Here is a 23,362-nt window from a genome sequence, read left to right as displayed (position 1 = left end):
GTGCTGTACAAAGCGCCTATAGTACCCTGCGTTGCCCAGGAAGGACATCACCTGTTTCTTGGTCCTGGGAGTGGGCCGGTCCACGATCTCTCCCACTTTCACAGGCTCTGGCTTTAGGGTGCCTCCGCCTGCCCAGTGCCCCAGGTAGTGGACCTCCCTCATGCCCATCTGGCACTTTCCCGGCTTGATAGTCAGTCCTGCTCGGTGAATTCGCCTGAGAAGCTCCTCGAGATGCTGCAGGTGTTCCTTCCAGGATGGACTGAAGATGGCAATGTCATCCAAGTACGCCACGACGTACTCCTCCAGTCCCTGAAGCAGGAGGTTGACCATCCACTGGAAAGTGGCAGGGGCATTCTTCATGCCGAAGGGCATGACCGTGGACTCGTACAGTCCAAAGGTGTGATAAAGGCGGACTTCTCTTGCACCTCGGGGCTCAGGGGAATCTGCCAGTATCCTCGACTCAGATCCATTATTGTCAGGTATTTTGCGCCAGCTAGCTTCTCAAGCAGCTCCTCGATGCGCGGCATTGGGTGCGCGTCAGAGGCTGTGATGGCGTTGAGCCCCCTGTAGTCCATGCAGAACCGGGTGGTCCGGTCCTTCTTTGGCACGAGAACTACAGGTGAGGCCCTCGCGCTCTTTGACCGTCGAATCACCCCCAGCTGTAACATCTCATCGATCTCCTGGCGCATAACCTGCTGCACCTGGTCGGAGATTCGATAGGGTGTTCACCGTAGTGGGGCATGGTTCCCGGTGTCCACCTTGTGGACTGTTAACTCAGTCCTTCCAGGTCGGTTGGAGAACACGACCCGGAAGGGTTCCAGTGTGGTTTGCAACTGCAGCCGCTGTGGTTCAGTTAGCGAGGCGCTTACCTCCACGTCCTCAATGGACCCACTGGCCTTGGCTTGGGCCAGCATGTCCAGGAGGGTGTCTTCCTCCCCGTCTTCGGGTAAGCTGCAGACCGCTAGGACGAAAGGTTCACGTTCGTGATGAGCCTTCATCATGTTGACATGAAAGGCCTTTGGCTAGGGGAAGCCAGAAGCTACGTCAGGGTCCCTTCCCCACGGGAACCCTCTGGGACCTGCTCTGGGTCCACCTCTGGTTCATTCACAATGATGACTGAGGAGGGTCCAGAAGGCAGACAGTTATCTGCGTTCCGGGCACTCTGACTGCGGGTGACAGCAGCTACGTAGGCTGTCTCCCCGGGGAATTTCTACCGACCCATCAGCCGACGCTGCTATGGGCTCTACCTCCCCATCCACCCCATTACCTCAGGAGCATTGCTACTTATGGGCCAGTTACCTTCCTCGGTGGCACTGGTCAATTACATGGCATCACCTTCCTCATGGTTCCCATGTATCTCCCCATTTCCTGTAGCACCGACACTTGCCCCTGCTAGGGGTTCCTCAGCCGTCTCACTCCGCAGAACGACATGGCTGAGCACTCCTGTACCTATGGACACATCAACTTGCACAGAAAAATCATTATCAGGTTCAGTTGGTGTCACGGGGAGACTAGGTGGGCGAGAGCTAATAACCCGGGCACCTGCAATTTCCCTCAGACTAGGGAAATGCTGACTGACCCTCTACCTGAAGTTTACACTGATGGTGTGCATGTCCAGGCCTCGAACCTCACCCTGCCTCCTGTTACAACCCTAAGCTGAAAACCTCCGCCCTCCACCCAGTGAATGCAATACACCAATACCCACAGTTAGCACAGACAAGGATAAAGGAAAATATACACCACGCCGCAGTCACTCAGGAATACACTATAAATGTGCAGGGCAAAATAAACACAAATATAGGAAGGAGTAAATAAGACAAAGGAAAATACACCACCAGCAACGATTCTCCAACAACCAGCTCTCCACTCCAGTCCGAGATAACAACGCAAGACAGAAGCTATAATCGGCGACGCCCAATGATCAGGAAAGCTATTTAAAGGCAATGTGTATATAATGTATAGGTAATACAGTGATCACTGGTGACATTGTACACAGGACCTCTGTATATAGTATACAGTGTATAGTGTCAGTGTATAGGTAACACTGACTCACCAGTGACATCTCTAGGTGAAGTCCTTCATCTTTCATCCAGCACAGACCGCCATCATTTCTTCCAGCCAGGACTTGTTTCTGCAGGAAATAACACAGTTATCTCGAGCTCTGCTTGCAGAACACATTACTTAATTTTTCACAACTTCTACATTACACCACATGGAGAAAAAAAGGCGATATAGTGTCACTCTGCACAGTAACAGGACCGCCCCCCCCCATTTAAAACAGTATACTCAAAAAATAAAATAAATACATCACTGCAGTAATAATATCCCTTAATTAGCCCCTATGGTAATAATATTCCCCACCCTGGCCCGTGTGTCTCATTCCTGGCTCCAGCAATATGTTCTCCCATCCTGCACTCATGAGTATCCATTCTACACCATATGATCTCCCCATCCTGCCCCATGTCTCCATCGTATCCATCCTGCCCCGTGTCTCCAATCATGCCCCATGTCTACATTCTGCCCATGCCTCCAGTCCTGCCCCCAGTGTGTCCAGCAATCTGCCCCAGTGTGTCCAGCATATTACCCCCAGTGTGTCCAGCATATTACCCCCAGTGTGTCCAGCAATCTGCCCCAGTGTCCAGCAATCTGCCCTAGTGTGTCCAGCATTGCCCCCAGACAGTGTCTCCAGCAATCTGCCCCAGTGTCTGACTCCAGCATATTGCCCCCAGTGTGTCCAGCATTGCCCCCAGACAGTGTGTCCAGCAATCTGCCCCAGTGTGTCCAGCATATTACCACCAGTGTGTCCAGCAATCTGCCCCAGTATGTCCAGCATTGCCCCAGTGTGTTCAGCATATTACCACCAGTGTGTCCAGCAATCTGCCCCAGTATGTCCAATTGTCCAGCATTGCTCACAGTGTGTCCAGCATTGCCCCAGTGTCTCCAGCATTGCCCCAGTGTCTCCAGCAATCTGCCCCAGTGTCTCCAGCATTGCCCACAGTGTGTCCAGCAATCTGCCCCAGTGTCTCCAGCATTGCCCCAGTGTGTCCAGCAATCTTCCCCAGTGTCTCCAGCATTGCCCCAGTGTCTCCAGCAATTTGCCCCCAGTGTGTCCAGCATTGCCCCCAGTGTCTCCAGCAATCTGCCCCCAGTGTGTCCAGCATTGCCCCCGGTGTCTCCAGCAATCTGCCCCCAGTGTGTCCAGCATTGCCCCCAGTGTGTCCAGCAATCTGCCCCAGTGTCTCCAGCAATCTGCCCCAGTGTGTCCTCCAGCATTGCCCCAGTGTGTCCAACATTGCCCCAGTGTGTCCAGCAATCTGCCCCAGTGTCTCCAGCATTGCCCCAGTGTCTCCAGCAATCTGCCCCAGTGTCTCCAGCATTGCCCCAGTGTCTCCAGCAATCTGCCTCAGTGTCTCCAGCAATCTGCCCCAGTGTGTCCAGCAATCTGCCCCAGTGTCTCCAGCATTGCCCCAGTGTGTCCAGCAATCTGCCCCAGTGTCTCCAGCATTGCTCCAGTGTCTCCAGCATTGCCCCAGTGTCTCCAGCAATCTGCCCCAGTGTCTCCAGCATTGCCCCCAGTGTGTCCAGCAATCTGCCCCAGTGTCTCCAGCATTGCCCCCCGTGTGTCCAGCAATCTGCCCCAGTATCACCAGCATTGCCCCCAGTGTGTCCACCGTTAGCTTGTCAAAAAATAAAGCAAAACAAAAAAAAAAACAAAGAGTCTCCTCACCTGACCAGCGCTCCAGGCGGTGAGCTCCCTCCAGCAGCGCACACTTGCCGGCGACTGACAATGACGTCAGATGCCGGCGGCGACGTGTGCGCTGCGGCGGACTTCACCTTCCAGCCTCCAATTGGCAGGCGGCTGTTGTTAACTATTGACGTGCGGGCGCGCGCCCGCACTTCAATAGGAAACCGCCGCAGCGCCGGAAGGGGCCCGGTGAGCAGATGAGAAGGGGCCCGATGCAGGCCCCCTCTCTCTGCCCACCGGGTCCGGGGGCACATAAATGCTGGCGGGCATTTAGTCACACTCGGGCGGATTATCAGAGGGTCAATCTGTGCGGTAGCCCAGGGCCCCCCCACATCACTGGGCCCTGGGCTACCGCCCATATTGACCCTCTGATAATCCGCCCCTGTATGAGCTTGACTGACTGACAGTGATAACTTTCTCTCAGTGAGCGCTCTATAAACTCAAATCCCAGTTCCTGCACATGTGCACTGACACTCCAAGAGCCCTGGGGCGCTTGTTCACAGTATCGCACGCAGTGTTGGTGGGGGAATGATCTGCACCCTAACTGCACTCTGAAGCCTCTTGCTACACTTCTGGGTAGCATGAGTGGCAGCCACAGACTGGCAAGAGGCGGGGACCAGATCATGGCAAAACTCACAGAGAGGGTGGCCTGCCTGACACTGTGAGCACACCAGTGTCAGTTCACACGTGTAGGAGCAGGGATTTAAGTTTATGGAGCCCTCGCTGTCAAACATGCTCTGAGACAATGCTGGATATTTATATTAGAGTTCTTAACGATGCACTGACACATTTGCCACACCAAATGTGCATTGTAGAACCCTCATTTAGATATGGATGCTTATGTATTTATCTGCAACTACAACCCTAAAATGTATATTATAGGGGCTACATCCCTTGTAAAAATGTTTACGTTTGTGAATTTTGAGGTGACAGTCTTTGTTTAAGAGAATAAATCATTGTCTTCTGCAAACAAGGAAAAGGATACAAAAAGAAACCCAAGGTATTGAATGTTCCTAGATGTACAGTTGGAAGCAGCATCACAAGTTCAAAGTTACAGCAACACTGGCTACACTTCCTGGACTTAGCAGAGGATAAGGAAGCTGTCACTTGCTGAATCAGATTCCTGAGCAGGCTGGTGGTAAAGATCCCTTGAGTGACTTTAAAGGACCTTAAGAAAGATTTGGTGGCTGCAGGTGCTGAGGTTTTAGTTATTACAGTAAAGTGCATAAACATTAAAGATCTCCATGTCCAAACTCCATGAGGAATGCCTCTACTGTCCCAAAAGCACAGGAAAAGTTGGCTCCAATATGCTCAAAATCATAGAAAAAAAACACTGATGCTTTTGGATTCTGGACTGTGCAGAAATGAAACAAAAGTTGATCTTTTTGGGCCTATGGCTCAGTGGATATGTCTGGAGGAGCGAAAATGAAGCAGATGCTCAAAAGAACACCTTTACAACAGTGAAGCATGATGAAGGCTTAGTGATCTACAGTGAAGCATGGCAACAGCTTGCTGATGCCTATCATAAAGCATGGCAAGTTCTTGTTTCTGTCTACAGTTAAAGCACAGCGGGGGCCTGGTGATGCCTACAGAGAAGCATTGTGGGGGCTCGATAATGCCTACAGAGAAGCATGGTGGTGGCTCGTTGATGTTGACAGAGAAGCATTGCAGCAACTCGGTTATGCTTACAGTGAAGCATAATGAAATGTCAGCGATGCCTATAGTGGAGCATGGCGGGAGCTTGGTGCTCTCTACAGTGAAGCATGGCAAAGGCATGGTGCTGCCTACAGTGAAGCATGGCGAGAGCTCGGTGATGTCTACAGGAAAGCAAGGCGGGAGGTTGGTAATGCCTGCAGAGAGTATGTAGAGGCTCGGTGTTGCCTACAGAGAAGCTTGGAGGTGGCTTGGTGATGTCTACAGTGAAGCATAGAGATGGTTCTGTGATGCTTTGAGGCTGCTTGCTTCCGATTAAGTACCAGGAGATTCTAGGAGAAAATGACATACCTCCTGAAAAGAAACTTAGCTGAATTTTGGGTATTATTGGATTTTCCAACAAACCAATGATCCCAGGCATAGTACAGTCCACAAAGACTTGATTTCAGAAGATGTCCTGGAAGATACTGGAGCGGCCGTCACAGTTGTCTGACTTAAACATGACAGAAATTAATTGTTGGAATGTGAAGAAGGTGGCTGCAGCAAACAGAAGAGATATAAGTGATCTGCAGGCCGTTGCCAATCAGAACTGGGCTAAGAGTGCCCAGAAATGCTGCTAGAGGGTCTAGCTAGGCATCACATCTGCAGCAGGTTATAACACTGTCTCCTGTGGGCCAGTCTGAGCCGGGCTAGCGGGCACAAAGTCTTATGGTCGTTTCCTCAGCATAAAGAATTTTCCCTCACTCCGTATCCTTCCTCTGTAGTATGCTACACATCACAATATATAAGACACAAGACACTATTCACAGTACAATACAACACATAGCGCGACTGGCGCCTTCAGGGGTAGGAAGGCGGCAGCACAGTCCACCATCCTGACACATTTATTTTTCATACATCCAGTCCAGGTCCAATGACCAACATGAGTTCACCCAACACTGCCCACATGAATATTAGTCTGTCATTGCTCTCAGCTGTCATTGTTCTCTAGGATTTTGTATAAGTTTGATGCTTTGTCCACTGTTACTGGGGGCAGAGGGGACAGGTCCAATGTGCAGCGGTCTGTAATATCATTTTTTAAGTTAAATATTTGCCCTTTTTGGACTTATCCTGAATATCTGGTCTTATAAATTAGGATTCCTCAGAGACTTCATAACTGGTCTCCCCCGATGCGTCCGACACTGTGAAGATATGTGAAAAATGGCAGAATTACATCCTATACACAAAGAGCAGCGTCCTCACACAATGTACAGTGACTATACTATATACAAAGCCTCCTGCTCTCTACCTGTACTACATGTACTGTACCGCTCTTTACCTGTACTACATGTGCTGTACTGCTCTCTACCTGTACTACATGTCATGTACTGCTCTCTACTAGTGATGAGAGAATATACTCGTTACTCGAGATTTCTCGAGCACACTCGGGGGTCCTCCGAGTATTTTTTAGTGCTCGGAGATTTAGTTTTTCTTGCCGCAGCTGAATGATTTACATCTGTTAGCCAGCATAAGTACATGTGGGAGTTGCCTGGTTGCTAGGGAATCCTCACATGTACTTATGCTGGCTAACAGATGTAAATCATTCAGCTGCGGCAAGAAAAACTAAATCTCCGAGCACTAAAAAATACTCAGAGGACCCCAGAGCGTGCTCGAGAAATCTTGAGTAACCAGTATATTCACTCATCACTAGTCTCTACCTGTACTCCATGTACTGTGCTGCACTCTTCCTGTACTACATACACTGTACTGGTCTCTACCTGTACTACATGTCCTGTACTGCTATCTATCTGTACTAAATGTACGGTACCGCTCTCTACCTGTCATACATGTCCTGTACTGCTTTCTACCTGTACTACCTGTCCTGTACTGCTCTCTACCCATACTACATGTGCAGTACTGCTCTCCACCTGTACTACATGCACTGTACTGCTCTCTACCTGTACTACATGTCCTGTACTGATCTCTACCCGTACTACATGTCCTGTACTGCTCTCTACCTGTACTACATGTGCAGTACTGCTCTCTACCTGTACTACATGTCCTGTACTGATCTCTACCTGTACTACATGTGCAGTACTGCTCTCTACCTGTACTACATGTACTGTACTGCTCTCTACCTGTACTACATGTACTGTACTGCTCTCTACCTGCACTACATGTCCTGGACTGATCTCTACCTGTACTACATGTCCTGTACTGATCTCTACCTGTACTACATGTACTGTACTGCTCTCTACCTGTACTACATGTACTAAACTGCTCTCTACCTGTACTACATGTCCTGGACTGATCTCTACCTGTACTACATGTCCTGTACTGCTCTCTACCTGTACTCCATGTGCAGTACTGCTCTCTACCTGTACTACCTATCCTGTACTGCTCTCTACCTGTACTACATGTCCTGTACTGCTCTTTACCTGTACTACATGTGCTGTACTGCTCTCTACCTGTCCTACAGGCCCTGTACTGCTCTCTACCTGTACTACATGTCCTGTACTGCTCTTTACCTGTACTACCTGTCCTGTACTGCTCTCTACCTGTCCTACAGGCCCTGTACTGCTCTCTACCTGTACTACATGTCCTGTACTGCTCTTTACCTGTACTACCTGTCCTGTACTGCTCTCTACCTGTCCTACAGGCCCTGTACTGCTCTCTACCTGTACTACATGTACTGTACTCCTCTCTTGTTGTACTGTATACAATTATTTGCTTGTGTACGTGTCTTAGAATTAGAGGAACTTTACACCTGGGCAATAGCGCTGGGTAATTATGTGACAGCCGTGCCCCTCCTGACATTCCCTACCTCTATTTTCCAGACAGAAATATAATCCATTCTAAACACAAATGTTACCAATTGGTACAAACTCAGATTGTGGTGAAGGATCCATTGTTTGCTGTCATTTAGTTTTGGCTGGTTTAGTGAATGTAGTGGGTGTTCTCCCTGTGAATTGTACTCAGATTGTGACGTGATTATTTTAGAAATATGAAGATGTATATACTGTATATTATATTCAGGATGTACAATATAAATGCAGCTTTTACAGTAATTACACCCTGTACATGAAGAATAGAGCTACAGAGGACAGAGAGCAATACTCACTGCTGGCCGCCTTATATTTTTCTTTCTTTTCTGAAATAAGCACAAGAGATGGAATCAGCAAGGGAAAAAATCATCATAGATCTTTAATTTATTAGGTTTAGGGAGCAATCACTTTCCATACAGGGCCCTGTAGGTTTGGATTTATTTTTCCCTTAATAATAAAGACCTTCATTTAAAAACTGCATTTTGCGTTTATCTGTGTTATTTTTGTCTAATATTTACATTTGTTTGGTGATCTGAAACCAGAAAGGGGACAGACACTTTTTTTTTTACACAACTGTAGATGTATACATATACTCAAAGGAAACAGAAGAGAACTGTGAAATAATATTAAAATACAGTATTTTATTGATGATAATAATTCATAAAACATATTTAACAATGGGAGCCTCTAAAAGAAGGACACATGAGATGCCTGGTGTTCACAAAATAATTATGGTACACCCATAGGCTTAGTAGTTAGTTGGAAAGGTCAATGCAAATGCTAAAGAATAACAATACGTCCTTCCTGTAACCATGTACAGTAGTCCAGATTTAGGAAAAACCCATGAAACCCAGACAGTAAAAGGGAGCCCACATAGGCCAGGTTAGAAAGTTCAAGTAACTTAAATACTAAAAACATTACTGCTGGGAAGGTACCAGGCACAGTGTTCCTCCAAACCGCTGCGCGTTTCGCCTCGCTTTTTCCTGGGGGCATGTCCAGGTTAGTGGACCACGGCCCAACGGCCAATTGGGATAGAGAACGTCATGCTGGACTGGGCTAATAATAAGATTGCCACACCGCATTCCAGATTTAACTAATCGGGATACAATGTTGCAGAGGCAGAGAAATGTTGTGGTAGGTAAATGTGGCACATAGTGGGCCTTCCCTGCCCCAAAAAGTACAAGGGAATCCTGGCATGTGCACAATGAACCGCAGACATGGAACGCAAGTGGTTCCTATATTGTGCACAGACGGAAGTCTGTGAGGCTGCAGTAAACACATGCGCACCACCCGCAGCTTCAAGAAATATAAGCTAGGAATTAACTTGTGCCTAGTTGAATGGCCCACATTGAAGATCTGTGAAAAGGAAGGCCACATGGGCTAATTAAAAGGGTAAAGCTCAAACAATAAATGCTATGTGATATGCCACTGTTCTATTATAGCTGTGATGCTATTTGATCTGACACTGTTCTATTATAGCTGTGATGCTGTGTGATCTGATACTTTCCTTTCATGCTGTAATGCTTTGTGTGTTCTCACACCTTTTCATCAAATTATTTTTATTAGGTTTTAAGGGAGACGGAACATTACACACGAAGGATATAATCAAACAAAATATTAATTAAAGGGAACCTGTCACCTCCAAAATCAAGGGTGAGCTAAGCCCACCAGCATCAGGGGCTTATCTACAGCATTCTGTAATGTATTCTGTAATGTTGTAGATCTGTATCCTGAAAGATGAGAAAAAGAGGTTAGATTATACTCACCCAGGGGCAGTCCCGGTCCCAGTTCGGTCCGATGGGTGTCGCCAGGGGTGAACCTAGCCACACTGCTGCCTGAGGCGAACTTCAAAACGGCGCCCTCCCAAACACATATACAGTATAGCCCCCCTATAGGGCTCCCATCTCATATACAGTCCCCCCATACATTACATGAGTGATACCTATTGTACATTCTACAATAGGTCATAAATCAGACAGTATAGTCCTCCATACAGTATTCTGGGTACCACAGTGCTCCATACAGAATAATGAGCCCCATATATTGCTCCATACAGTATAATGAGCCCCATATATTGCTCCATACAGTATTGTGGGCACCGCACAGCGCCCCATACAGAATAACATGCCCCATATATTGCTCTATACAGTATAATGAGCCCCATATATTGCTCCATACAGTATGAGCCCCACATGATGCTCCATACAATATAATGGCCACACAGTGCTCCATACTGTATAATGGCCACACATGATGCTCCATACTGTATAATGGCCACACAGTGCTCCATACTGTATAATGGCCACACATGATGCTACATACTGTATAGTGGCCACACATCATGCTCCATACTGTATAATGGTCACACATGATGCTCCATACTGTATAATGGCCACACAGTGCTCCATACTGTATAATGGTCAGACATGATGCGCCATACTGTATAATAGCCACACATTATGCTCAATACTGTATAATGGCCACACAGTGCTCCATACTGTATAATGGTCACACATGATGCTCCATACTGTACAATGGCCACACATGATGCTCCATACAGTATAATGGGCACACATGATGCTCCATACTGTATAATGGGCACACATGATGTGCCATACAGTATAATGGGCACACATGATGCGCCATCTATATATATAATTTTCTAAGGGTTTTTCCGTCTGTCTGTCTGTCTGTCTGTCTTTCTGTCTGTCTGTCCTGGAAATCCCGCGTCTCTGATTGGTCGAGGCCGCCAGGCCTCGACCAATCAGAGACGGGCACAGCATGGCGACGATGATGTCATAAAGGTTGCCTCGACCAATCAGCGACGGGTGTTGTGAATTTGGATTCTGGGCTCCCCCGGTGGCTACTGGTGGAATTGAACTGGTGTCTTCATCTTCTCTGTTCACCTGTTCCCATCAAGATGTGGGAGTCGCTATATAACCTTGCTGCTCTGTTAGTTGCTTGCCGGTCAACAATGTTATCAGAAGCCTCTCTGTGCTTGTTCCTGCTCCTAGACAACTACTAGATAAGTTGGACTCTTGTCCATGTTTGTTTTTGCATTTTTGTTCCAGTTCACAGCTGTAGTTTCGTTACTGTGTCTGGAAAGCTCTTGTGAACAGGAATTGCCACTCTGGTGTTATGAGTTAATACCAGAGTTTTAAAGTAATTTCTGGATGGTGTTTTTGATAGGGTTTTCAGCTGACCATGAAAGTGTCCTTTCTGTCTTCTGCTATGTAGTAAGTGGACCTCAAATTTGCTAAACCTATTTTCATACTACGTTTGTTATTTCATCTCTACTCACCGCCAATACATGTGGGGGGCCTCTGTCTCCTTTCGGGGTATTTCTCTAGAGGTGAGCTAGGACTAATATTTTCCTCTGCTAGCTTTATTTAGTCCTCCGGCTGGTGCTGGGCATCTAGAATCAACGTAGGCATGCTACCCGGCCACTGCTAGTTGGGCGTTAGGTTTAGTTCATGGTCAGCTCAGTTCCCATCTTCCAAGAGCTAGTTCCTATATATGCTTATGCTATGTTCTCTTGCCATTGAGATCATGACAGTTTGACCGGCCCTCAAAGTGTTAATTGTTTGGGCTGAAGCAGGAGAAAAAGAAGTGTTGAAGGGAAATTTTTTTTTTTCTTTTTTTTTTTTTTCCCTCAGAGTTTTGCTGCCTAGCCCTTAATTGCTGTCTAGCTGCTTCTTACCTCCTCTTAACCCTTGAATGGCTCTGTGTCCACCTGTTTGTAATGGATCTTCAGAGTGTAACTGCAGGTTTGAATAATCTCGCCACGAAGGTACAAAATTTGCAAGATTTTGTTTGTCATGCACCTGTATCTGAGCCGAGAATTCCTTTGCCGGAATTTTTCTCGGGGAATAGATCCGGGTTTCAGAATTTTCGAAATAATTGCAAATTGTTTTTGTCCCTGAAATCTCGCTCTGCCGGAGACCCTGCACAGCAGGTCAGGATTGTGATTTCCTTGCTCCGGGGCGACCCTCAAGACTGGGCTTTTTCATTGACACCAGGGGATCCTGCGTTGCTCAATGTGGATGCGTTTTTTCTGGCCTTGGGGTTGCTTTATGACGAACCTCATTTGGAGCTTCAGGCAGAAAAAACTTTGATGTCCCTATCTCAGGGGCAAGATGAAGCGGAAATTTACTGCCAAAGATTCCGTAAATGGTCTGTGCTTACTCAGTGGAATGAGTGCGCCCTGGCGGCGACTTTCAGAGAGGGTCTCTCTGATGCCATTAAGGATGTTATGGTGGGGTTCCCTGTGCCTGCGGGTCTGAATGAGTCCATGACAATGGCTATTCAGATCGATAGGCGTTTGCGGGAGCGCAAACCAGTGCACCATCTGGCGGTGTCCACTGAGAAGTCGCCAGAGAGTATGCAGTGTGATAGAATTCTGTCCCGAAGCGAGCGGCAGAATTTTAGACGAAAAAATGGGTTGTGTTTCTATTGTGGTGATTCTACTCATGTTATATCAGCATGCTCTAAGCGCACAAAAAAGCTTGGTAAATCTGTTTCCATTTGCACCTTACCGTCTAGATTTATTCTATCTGTGACCCTGATTTGCTCTTTGTCATCTATTACCACGGACGCCTATGTCGACTCTGGCGCCGCTTTGAGTCTTATGGATTGGTCCTTTGCCAAACGCTGTGGGTATGATTTAGAGCCTTTGGAGACTCCTATTCCTCTGAAGGGGATTGACTCCACCCCATTGGCTAATAATAAACCACAATACTGGACACAAGTAACTATGCGTATTAATCCGGATCACCAGGAGATTATTCGCTTTCTGGTGCTGAATAATCTACATGATGATTTGGTGCTAGGATTGCCTTGGCTGCAATCTCACAACCCAGTCCTCGACTGGAGAGCTATGTCTGTGTTGAGCTGGGGATGTAAGGGGGCTCATGGGGATGTACCTGTGGTTTCCATTTCATCATCCATTCCCTCTGAAATTCCTGAGTTCCTGTCTGACTCTCGTGACGTCTTTGAAGAATCCAAGCTTGGTTCGTTACCTCCGCACCGAGAGTGCGATTGTGCCATAGATTTAATCCCGGGTAGTAAATACCCAAAGGGTCGTTTATTTAATCTGTCTGTGCCTGAACATGCTGCTATGCGAGAATATATAAAGGAGTCCTTGGAAAAGGGACATATTCGTCCATCGTCATCTCCCTTAGGAGCCGGTTTTTTCTTTGTGTCAAAAAAAGACGGCTCTTTGAGACCATGTATTGATTATCGGCTTTTGAATAAAATCACTGTTAAATATCAATACCCATTGCCGTTGCTGACTGATTTGTTTGCTCGCATAAAGGGGGCCAAGTGGTTCTCTAAGATTGATCTTCGTGGGGCGTATAATTTGGTGCGAATCAGGCAGGGGGATGAGTGGAAAACCGCATTTAATACGCCCGAGGGCCACTTTGAGTATTTAGTGATGCCTTTTGGTCTTTCTAATGCTCCGTCAGTTTTCCAGTCCTTTATGCATGATATTTTTCGCGATTATTTGGATAAATTTATGATTGTGTATCTGGATGATATTCTGATTTTTTCGGATGACTGGGACTCTCATGTCCAGCAAGTCAGGAGGGTTTTTTCAGGTTTTGCGGTCTAATTCTTTGTGTGTGAAGGGTTCTAAGTGTGTTTTTGGGGTACAGAGGATTTCCTTTTTGGGATATATTTTTTCCCCCTCTTCCATTGAAATGGATCCTGTCAAGGTTCAAGCTATTTGTGATTGGACGCAGCCCTCTTCTCTTAAGAGTCTTCAGAAATTTTTGGGCTTTGCTAACTTTTATCGTCGATTTATTGCTGGTTTTTCGGATATTGCTAAGCCATTGACCGATTTGACTAAGAAGGGTGCTGATGTTGCTGATTGGTCCTCTGATGCTGTGGAGGCCTTTCGGGAGCTTAAGCGCCGTTTTTCCTCTGCCCCTGTGTTGCGTCAGCCTGATGTTGCTCTACCTTTTCAGGTTGAGGTCGACGCTTCTGAGATCGGAGCTGGGGCAGTGTTGTCGCAGAAAAGTTCTGACTGCTCCGTGATGAGGCCTTGTGCCTTCTTTTCCCGTAAATTTTCGCCCGCTGAGCGGAATTATGATGTTGGGAATCGGGAGCTTTTGGCCATGAAGTGGGCTTTTGAGGAGTGGCGCCATTGGCTTGAGGGGGCCAGACATCAGGTGGTGGTATTGACTGACCACAAAAATTTGATTTATCTTGAGACCGCCAGGCGCCTGAATCCTAGACAGGCGCGCTGGTCATTATTTTTCTCTCGGTTTAATTTTGTGGTGTCATACCTACCGGGTTCTAAGAATGTTAAGGCGGATGCCCTTTCTAGGAGTTTTGAGCCTGACTCGCCTGGTAACTCTGAGCCCACAGGTATCCTTAAGGATGGAGTGGTATTGTCAGCCGTTTCTCCAGACCTGCGGCGGGCCTTGCAGGAGTTTCAGGCGGATAGACCTGATCGTTGCCCACCTGATAAACTGTTTGTTCCTGATGATTGGACCAGTAGAGTCATCTCTGAGGTTCATTCTTCTGCGTTGGCAGGTCATCCTGGCATTTTTGGTACCAGGGATTTGGTGGCAAGGTCCTTCTGGTGGCCTTCCCTGTCACGAGATGTGCGAGGCTTTGTGCAGTCTTGTGACGTTTGTGCTCGGGCCAAGCCTTGTTGTTCTCGGGCTAGTGGATTATTGTTGCCCTTGCCTATTCCTAAGAGGCCTTGGACGCACATCTCGATGGATTTTATTTCAGATCTGCCTGTTTCTCAGAAGATGTCTGTCATCTGGGTGGTGTGTGACCGTTTTTCTAAGATGGTCCATTTGGTTCCTCTGCCCAAGTTACCTTCTTCTTCCGAGTTGGTTCCTCTGTTTTTTCAAAATGTTGTTCGTTTGCATGGTATTCCTGAGAATATCGTTTCTGACAGAGGGACCCAATTCGTGTCTAGATTTTGGCGGGCATTCTGTGCTAGGATGGGCATAGATTTATCTTTTTCGTCCGCTTTCCATCCTCAGACGAATGGCCAGACCGAGCGGATTAATCAGACCCTGGAGACATATCTGAGGTGTTTTGTGTCTGCTGACCAGGATGATTGGGTTGCTTTTTTGCCATTGGCGGAGTTCGCTCTCAATAATCGGGCCAGCTCTGCCACTTTGGTGTCCCCGTTTTTCTGTAATTCGGGGTTTCATCCTCGATTTTCCTCTGGTCAGGTGGAATCTTCGGATTGTCCTGGAGTGGATGCTGTGGTGGAGAGATTGCATCAGATCTGGGGGCAGGTGGTGGACAATTTGAGGTTGTCCCAGGAGAAGACTCAGCTTTTTGCCAACCGCCACCGTCGTGTTGGTCCTCGGCTTTCTGTTGGGGATTTGGTGTGGTTGTCTTCTCGTTTTGTCCCTATGAGGGTCTCTTCTCCTAAGTTTAAGCCTCGGTTTATCGGCCCGTATAAGATATTGGAGATTCTTAACCCTGTTTCTTTCCGTTTGGACCTCCCTGCATCCTTTTCTATTCATAACGTTTTTCATCGGTCATTATTGCGCAGGTATGAGGTACCGGTTGTGCCTTCCGTTGAGCCTCCTGCTCCGGTGTTGGTTGAGGGTGAGTTGGAGTACGTTGTGGAGAAAATCTTAGACTCTCGTGTTTCCAGACGGAGACTCCAGTATCTGGTCAAGTGGAAGGGATACGGCCAGGAGGATAATTCTTGGGTGAATGCATCTGATGTTCATGCCTCCGATCTGGTTCGTGCCTTTCATAGGGCCCATCCTGATCGCCCTGGTGGTTCTGGTGAGGGTTCGGTGCCCCCTCCTTGAGGGGGGGGTACTGTTGTGAATTTGGATTCTGGGCTCCCCCGGTGGCTACTGGTGGAATTGAACTGGTGTCTTCATCTTCTCTGTTCACCTGTTCCCATCAAGATGTGGGAGTCGCTATATAACCTTGCTGCTCTGTTAGTTGCTTGCCGGTCAACAATGTTATCAGAAGCCTCTCTGTGCTTGTTCCTGCTCCTAGACAACTACTAGATAAGTTGGACTCTTGTCCATGTTTGTTTTTGCATTTTTGTTCCAGTTCACAGCTGTAGTTTCGTTACTGTGTCTGGAAAGCTCTTGTGAACAGGAATTGCCACTCTGGTGTTATGAGTTAATACCAGAGTTTTAAAGTAATTTCTGGATGGTGTTTTTGATAGGGTTTTCAGCTGACCATGAAAGTGTCCTTTCTGTCTTCTGCTATGTAGTAAGTGGACCTCAAATTTGCTAAACCTATTTTCATACTACGTTTGTTATTTCATCTCTACTCACCGCCAATACATGTGGGGGGCCTCTGTCTCCTTTCGGGGTATTTCTCTAGAGGTGAGCTAGGACTAATATTTTCCTCTGCTAGCTTTATTTAGTCCTCCGGCTGGTGCTGGGCATCTAGAATCAACGTAGGCATGCTACCCGGCCACTGCTAGTTGGGCGTTAGGTTTAGTTCATGGTCAGCTCAGTTCCCATCTTCCAAGAGCTAGTTCCTATATATGCTTATGCTATGTTCTCTTGCCATTGAGATCATGACAGACGGGCACAGTCTGCCGCCAGGCCTCGACCAATCAGCGACGGGCACAGTATCGACGTAGATGTCATAATGGTTGCCATGGCGATGATGATGTCATAAAGGTTGCCTCGACCAATCAGCGACGGGCACAGTCTGCCGCGAATTCTGGAATCATCATTGTCCATATACTACGGGGACATGCATATTCTAGAATACCCGATGCATTAGAATCAGGCCACAGTCTAGTACTGTATAATTGGCAAACATGATGTTCCATACTGCATAATGGGCACACATGATGTGCCATACAGTATAATGGGCACACATGATGCTCCATACTGTATAATGGCCACACATGATGCTCCATACAGTATAATGGTCACACATGATGCTCCATGATGTATAATGGTCACACATGATGCTCCATACAGTATAATGGGCACACATGATGTGCCATACAGTATAATGGGCACACAGGATGCGCCATACTGTATAATGGTCCCACATGATGCTCCATACTGTATAATGGCCACACATAGTTACTCCTACACACACGGCTGTGCTAATAAACGTGAGGACTAAATGAACGAACTAGTCGCTAATTATATTAACAAAGAGGAGTGGGTCAGAGACCCAAAAACGACCCAAAATTCACAAATACCAATATATAAAAATAGTCTTTATTAGAAAACATTTATTAAAATGAAAATAGGTAGGGGCATGGCGCCGCATGGCGCACAAAACACACCGCACAGTCATGTATAGTTACCAAGGGCGCACGGAACCGTGAAACCAAACATCCATAATCAAACTATAATTCAGCAGAGAACCATATATTCCCCGTAATGGGTAAGTTAACATGTAATGTATAGTATAACATGCTACAAAATTGGTGCACTATCTCAATGTAAATACCATAATATATAAGGAGTGCTCATTACCTCTAAATAGGATGCAAGACTTCCAGGGTCCGTGCACCCACCCCGAAGCGCTTTTCGGTAACACATCTTCCTCAGGGGGTTATACTATACAATAACATACAATTATATACAATATAATCTAACCTCTTTTTCTGATCTTTTAGGTTACATCAGGGGCTTATCTACAGCATTACAGAATGCTTTACAGAATGCTGTAGATAAGCCCCTGATGCCGGTGGGCTAAGCTCACCCTCGATTTTGGGGGTGACAGGTTCCCTTTAAATGGCAAATGACAAAACAGGTATCTAAAGGACAAAGGTATTGTGAAACAAGGGTTTGATGGGATAAAGGTAAAGGGGACAGGGGAAGGATAAGTATAAAACATTACATACAATATAATAAAATAACCAATACTTTATGCCTGAATTAAACACACAGTTCAAATAGAAATATGAGGTTTCTATCATAGCAGTGATGTGATCTTAGGGTATGTGTCCACGTTCAGGATTGCATCAGGATTTGGTCAGGATTTTCCATCAGTATTTGTAAGCCAAAACCAGGAGTGGGTGATAAATACAGAAGTGATGCATATGTTTCTATTATACTTTTCCTCTAATTGTTCCACTCCTGGTTTTGGCTTACAAATACTGATGGAAAATCCTGACCAAATCCTGATGCAATCCTGAACGTGGACACATACCCTTAGGGTATGTTTCCATGTTCAGGATGGCCGGCGGTATCGCCGCAGCGGCGAAGCCGCTCGGCGCTAAGCCCCGCCCCCTTTCTGGGACGCGATCATGCCGGATGTGTTAACTCTTCACATCCGGGATGATCGCTCTCTCCCATAGGGCCCTGTGATATGGACGCTGCGTCCCCGCAAGGTGTACGGACATGCTGCGATCTGAAAAGACGCGCAGCATGTCCGGAGTCGCAGGGCCGCCGCGTGCGTGTTTCCACGCATAGTGGAGACGGGATTTCATAAAATCCCCTCCACTATGCTGGAACATCTGGACGCTGCGTGTTTGACGCTGCAGCTCTGCGCAGCATCAAACAAGCAGCGTTTCCTGACCGTGGAAACATACCCTTACAGTTTTCTTTCATAGCCGGGATGCTGCGTCATCTGACACCTTTCTATCTTAGCCAACTGGAACTTTTTAAATCATTAGTAGTTCTCTGGTATCAGATTTGGTCTGGAATCGGTTCAGTTAGCCTAGGGCGTTAATAATGCTGTTGTCATTTCACTGGTTTTTCTTGTTAGGTACTAATTACTACATATTGGGAAAGTCCCACACAGCCTGCTGTATACCAGAAACACCCTAAGTGTTTGAACTGCTCTGACTTATTTAAAGGGACTCTGTCGGGACATAATGGCTGTTCAAGGTGCTTCATGGGGGGTCCAATCATTTAAATACACATTCACACCTGCTTGTTTCCCTCCATCTCCACCCCCTTCCTCTTTGATTGACAGCTCTAGCTTCATAGGACCAGAGAAGTGCTGAAATAGATAGATAGATAGATAGATAGATAGATAGATAGATAGATAGATAGATAGATAGATAGATAGAAACTAAGCAGGTGAGAAGGTGCAATTACATGACTGGCCACCAATAGGGAATATGGACTAAAAATTTCCACACACCCCTTACTCCTCTCCACCCTGTCCTTCCTTTGTTTGTCTTATTCCTTGTATGAACTTCTTCTTCTCCTCCCTCTTCCTACTTTTATATCTAATAGAATTTATATATCCTTCTTAGGTAGCGATATTCACCAATGTTGTGGTATGCTTCTCGTTTGTTTGTCTTTTTTTCTACTTGATATATCTTTAACATACCGTATATACTCAAGTATAGGCCAACCCGAGTATAAACCAAGGCACCTAATTTTGCTACGGAAAACTGGGTAAGCTTATTGACTCGAATATAAGCCGGGTATATATTGCCCCCTCCCCCGTCCTGTCCTGCTCTGTGTGGCTCCCCTGTTGTATGCATGGCTCCCCCATCCCATCTTGTATGCATGGCTTGGCTCCCCCGTCCCATCATTGTATGTATGGCTGGGCTCCCCCGTCCCATCCTTGTATGCATGGCTGGGCGCCCCATCCCATCCTTGTATGCATCACTCGGCTCCCCCATACCATCCTTGTATGCATGGCTGAGCTCCCCTGTCCCATCCTTGCATGCATGGCTCGGCTCGGCTCCCCCATCTTCCCCCATCATACTCACCCTCCTCGTGCCAAAGCTGCACATCCCTGCAACTTCGTTGTCCCGATGCTACAGCTCTTCCTGTGCTGAGCGGTCACGTGCTGCTCATTAAAGTAATGAATATGCGCTCCACGCCTTTGGGAGTGGAGACGCCTGCATATTCATTACCTTAATGAGCGGTACCACATGACCGCTTAGCACAGGAAGAGATGCCGCATCGGGACAATGCAGATGCAGGGACGTCAGCGCAAGGTGGGTGATGTGATGATGTTACAGCCGCCGACTCCTGCCACTGCTCCGCCGCTACCCTTCCCTGCTGGGTTTCTGGACAATGACTCGTGTATAAGCTGAGGGGGGCATTTTCTGCACAAAAAAATGTGCTGAAAATCTAGGCTTATGCACAAGTATATACGGTATATATATATAAAACTTATAAGTCCTAGTCAATCACACTTCTGTGAAATCAACCTGTCTAGTTATAAAGAAACACTGATAGTGAATCTATTTCTCCTGCTGTTGTGCAAATAGAACAGACAACAGATAGAAATGATAGGAAATTAGCAAGACAACCCCTATAAAGGAGTGGTTCTGCAGGGGGTGATCAGAGACCATTTCTTTGTTCTCATCCTTTTTGGCTGTTGTTTTGGTCACTTTTGCATTTTGTCTTTGCTCTCACCCCTAGAGGTACAGTACAGTATCATAAGGCGGTGTCAACAATCCACAGAAGTTGCTCAGCTAGTGCACCTCATCCAGGATGGCACATCAATGCGAGCTGTGGCAAGAAGGGTTGCTGTGTCTGTCAGCACAGTGTCCAGAGCATGGAGCAGATACCAGGAGATAGGCCAGGAGACGTGGATGGGGCCGTAGGAGGGCAACAACCCAGCAGCAGGACCGCTACCTCCTCCTTTGTGGAAGGAGGAACAGGAAGAGCACTGCCAGAGCCCTGCAAAATGACCTCCAGGGTTGGACCAGTCTGTAATTTGATTTTCCACTTTAATTTTGAGCATCATTCCAAATCCAGACCTCCATGGAATATTAATTTTGATTTACATTGATCATTTTTATGTTATATTGTTCTCAGCGCATTCCACTATGTAATGAATAACGATTTGAAACTGTAATACTTCATTCAGTGATATCTAGGATGTGCTATTTTAATGTACCCTTTATTTTTTTCAGCAGCGTATATATTAGTGGGGAAAAAATCAGAGCTTTGTTAAAAAAAAAAAAACAGCCATGTGTCTTTTTTTCTGGTTAAGAGCTGTGTGAAGGTGTGAAGGCTTTTTTGTGTGCAAAGATAAGACCAATTGACAGCATTTCTCATGTTTCATTTATTTTTTTGCTTTAAAGTGTTTAACATACAGTTGGACTTTTACAGACACCTCAGTACCAAATGTGTTTTATCTTTTTTAATCATTTGTTTTAATGTTTTGGGTTTTTTTTTATTTCATTTTTTTTAGCTTTTCTTTTTTTTAATATTTGCTTTATTTTTTAGCCCCTATGGGAGACTTTAATCTGCAATCATTTGATAGCATTATATACTTCAATAAAGAGTATTGAAATATATAGTTAAATTGACATTTTCCTATGAAGCTCTTCATGTTTCCTTCAGAAGACTGACATATTTTTATCCTCTGGAACGAAGCTATAAAGCCTCCTATTGAATGGCAGCAAGCAGGGCTCTTAAAGAATGGGCTAACTTTATTTTTGATACTTACTTTTGGATAGAATGACTCTAGCAATGACAGATGCGAGAACAAGAATGATGAACATCACCAGACTTAAGATCCAAAGCCAGGGAAAGCCATGTGGTGTTTCTTAAGGGTAAAAACAGAAAATTATGAGATGATGATTACAATAAGGCATTAGTGCATTAAATATACATATAATACACACATGGAAACAATACGGTGACAAAACTACTAATATTACTCTTCTTCACCATACTGGCCTGCATTTACTAATGTCCTCAGGAATCTAGATTTTGGTGCAAATCACCTTGCTTCTTACCAGACAGTTTTCCATAGTGTCTTGAAAAGGGTCACAAAGTCTAAAAATGCTCCAGATTATTGCAATACACAAGTATTTAAGCAAAAAAAAAGGGTTATTCCCCCCAAAATAAGTAATCCCCTATGCATCTTCTGTCATAACTCTGTTGTCGGGTGTCCTAGGACTAGGGGCTCCTTCCCTGTCCCTAACGCTAGTGGCGCCCTAGCTCTCCTTGTTTCCCAGGTTACTTCTGATGGTGACGATGCCTGGCCAGATACCTTGCCTTAGCTCCTCAATCCTCCCTCAGTCTGTACCCTTCCCCCACCCAGGGAAGAGGGGAGTAGTAGTATACAGTAATACACCAACCAGACTAGCAAGGTACTCATAACCTAGTAACAGTCACAGATAAATCCACCAAGTGCCTTCTCCAATAACAACCAACAACAACAACCTCCAGCCATGCAGCATAAGCTACTCTGACACTGAGTGCTAGCCGGGACCCAGATTATACAGGACATGGGAGTGGGTAACAGTGCAGAGCGGAGAGCCTAAACCTCCAGGAGCTTGCAACAGCAGATTAATACCTGCACTGCCTAAAAGAAATAAAGAAATTTATACCATTTAATCAGTGCAGGAGTAGAAGAAATCAGACACTGAGGTCTTTTGGCTCCTCTCTGTCACGGTAAACCCATGACATCCTCTATGGGATAAAGGATTACTTTCTAATCTCTCAGGGTCCGACTACTGGAACCTCCAGCGATCCTGGCATTGGAGCTCTGCTGCCTGTCTTGAGTGGGCTACACATGCTCAACCTCCACGCAATTATCTATGGGACTGCCAGAAATAGCCGAGTGCTGTACCCCGTCTTCCCCAGCAGTCCCACGGTCAATGAATGGTGCCTATGCACCTCATTCCATATGGAGTTACAAAGCAGTCAGATAACTTTATTGTTTTGGGAATAACCTTTCAATGGTTTAAAATAAGACAGCAATAAGACAGCAAATATTTGTCATTAGTTAAAAAAGGTCTAAAGTCACGAAAGAAACTCCAAATGTAGCAAAAGGCATTGGCCCCTGAGGAAGCCACACGCTAGTGGCGAAACGCATTGGGCACTCTTTGCCCTGTCAGAGGCATGGACTTTTTGCTAACCCAGGTTGCCCTACTCTCACAACAACATGCACCATTGCTCTATCTTTCATTTATACTTACCCCTAGCAATATGTTTTGTTTTCCAGCGTGGATTTACATATGATGGCCTTATCAGTTAATCAGTCTTTCCTATTTGCATGATTTATGACTATTTGACTCTGTGGTATTTAACCTGATATTCTATTGCTGCTCACCACTCTTATTTGTTAATGATCTAGAACAAGTTGTTTCTAGCAGCACAGTCTTATCAATATGGTGGCTGTATTTTTCTATTTCAGGGGTTTATATAATATGTGCTTTGGGAGAGATCAATTTCTATGTATTCCCCATATTGTATAATTAATCTGCGCCACATTTACTAACTAACAACACAAAGAAAAAAGTACATGCATCAAA

General features: G+C 46.1%; 1 protein-coding gene across 1 annotated transcript in view; it reads right to left on the bottom strand.

Moving 5' to 3' along the window:
• Positions 1-6,202: 6,202 nt before the first annotated feature.
• The window catches only part of LOC143806207 (major histocompatibility complex class I-related protein 1-like), a 59,060-nt gene continuing 41,900 nt past the window's right edge, over positions 6,203-23,362 (bottom strand). The window contains exons 5-7 of the mRNA XM_077286335.1: positions 21,547-21,645; positions 8,499-8,528; positions 6,203-6,579 (exon numbers count right to left, since the gene is read on the bottom strand). Coding sequence (XP_077142450.1) covers positions 6,530-6,579; positions 8,499-8,528; positions 21,547-21,645 — 179 coding nt within the window. The 3' untranslated portion in view covers positions 6,203-6,529. The remainder of the gene's footprint in view (positions 6,580-8,498; positions 8,529-21,546; positions 21,646-23,362) is intronic.

The sequence above is a fragment of the Ranitomeya variabilis genome, chromosome 2, assembly GCF_051348905.1.
Source record: "Ranitomeya variabilis isolate aRanVar5 chromosome 2, aRanVar5.hap1, whole genome shotgun sequence".
NCBI classification, from domain to species: Eukaryota; Metazoa; Chordata; class Amphibia; order Anura; family Dendrobatidae; genus Ranitomeya; species Ranitomeya variabilis.
This window is presented reverse-complemented; position numbering and strand designations above follow the sequence as displayed.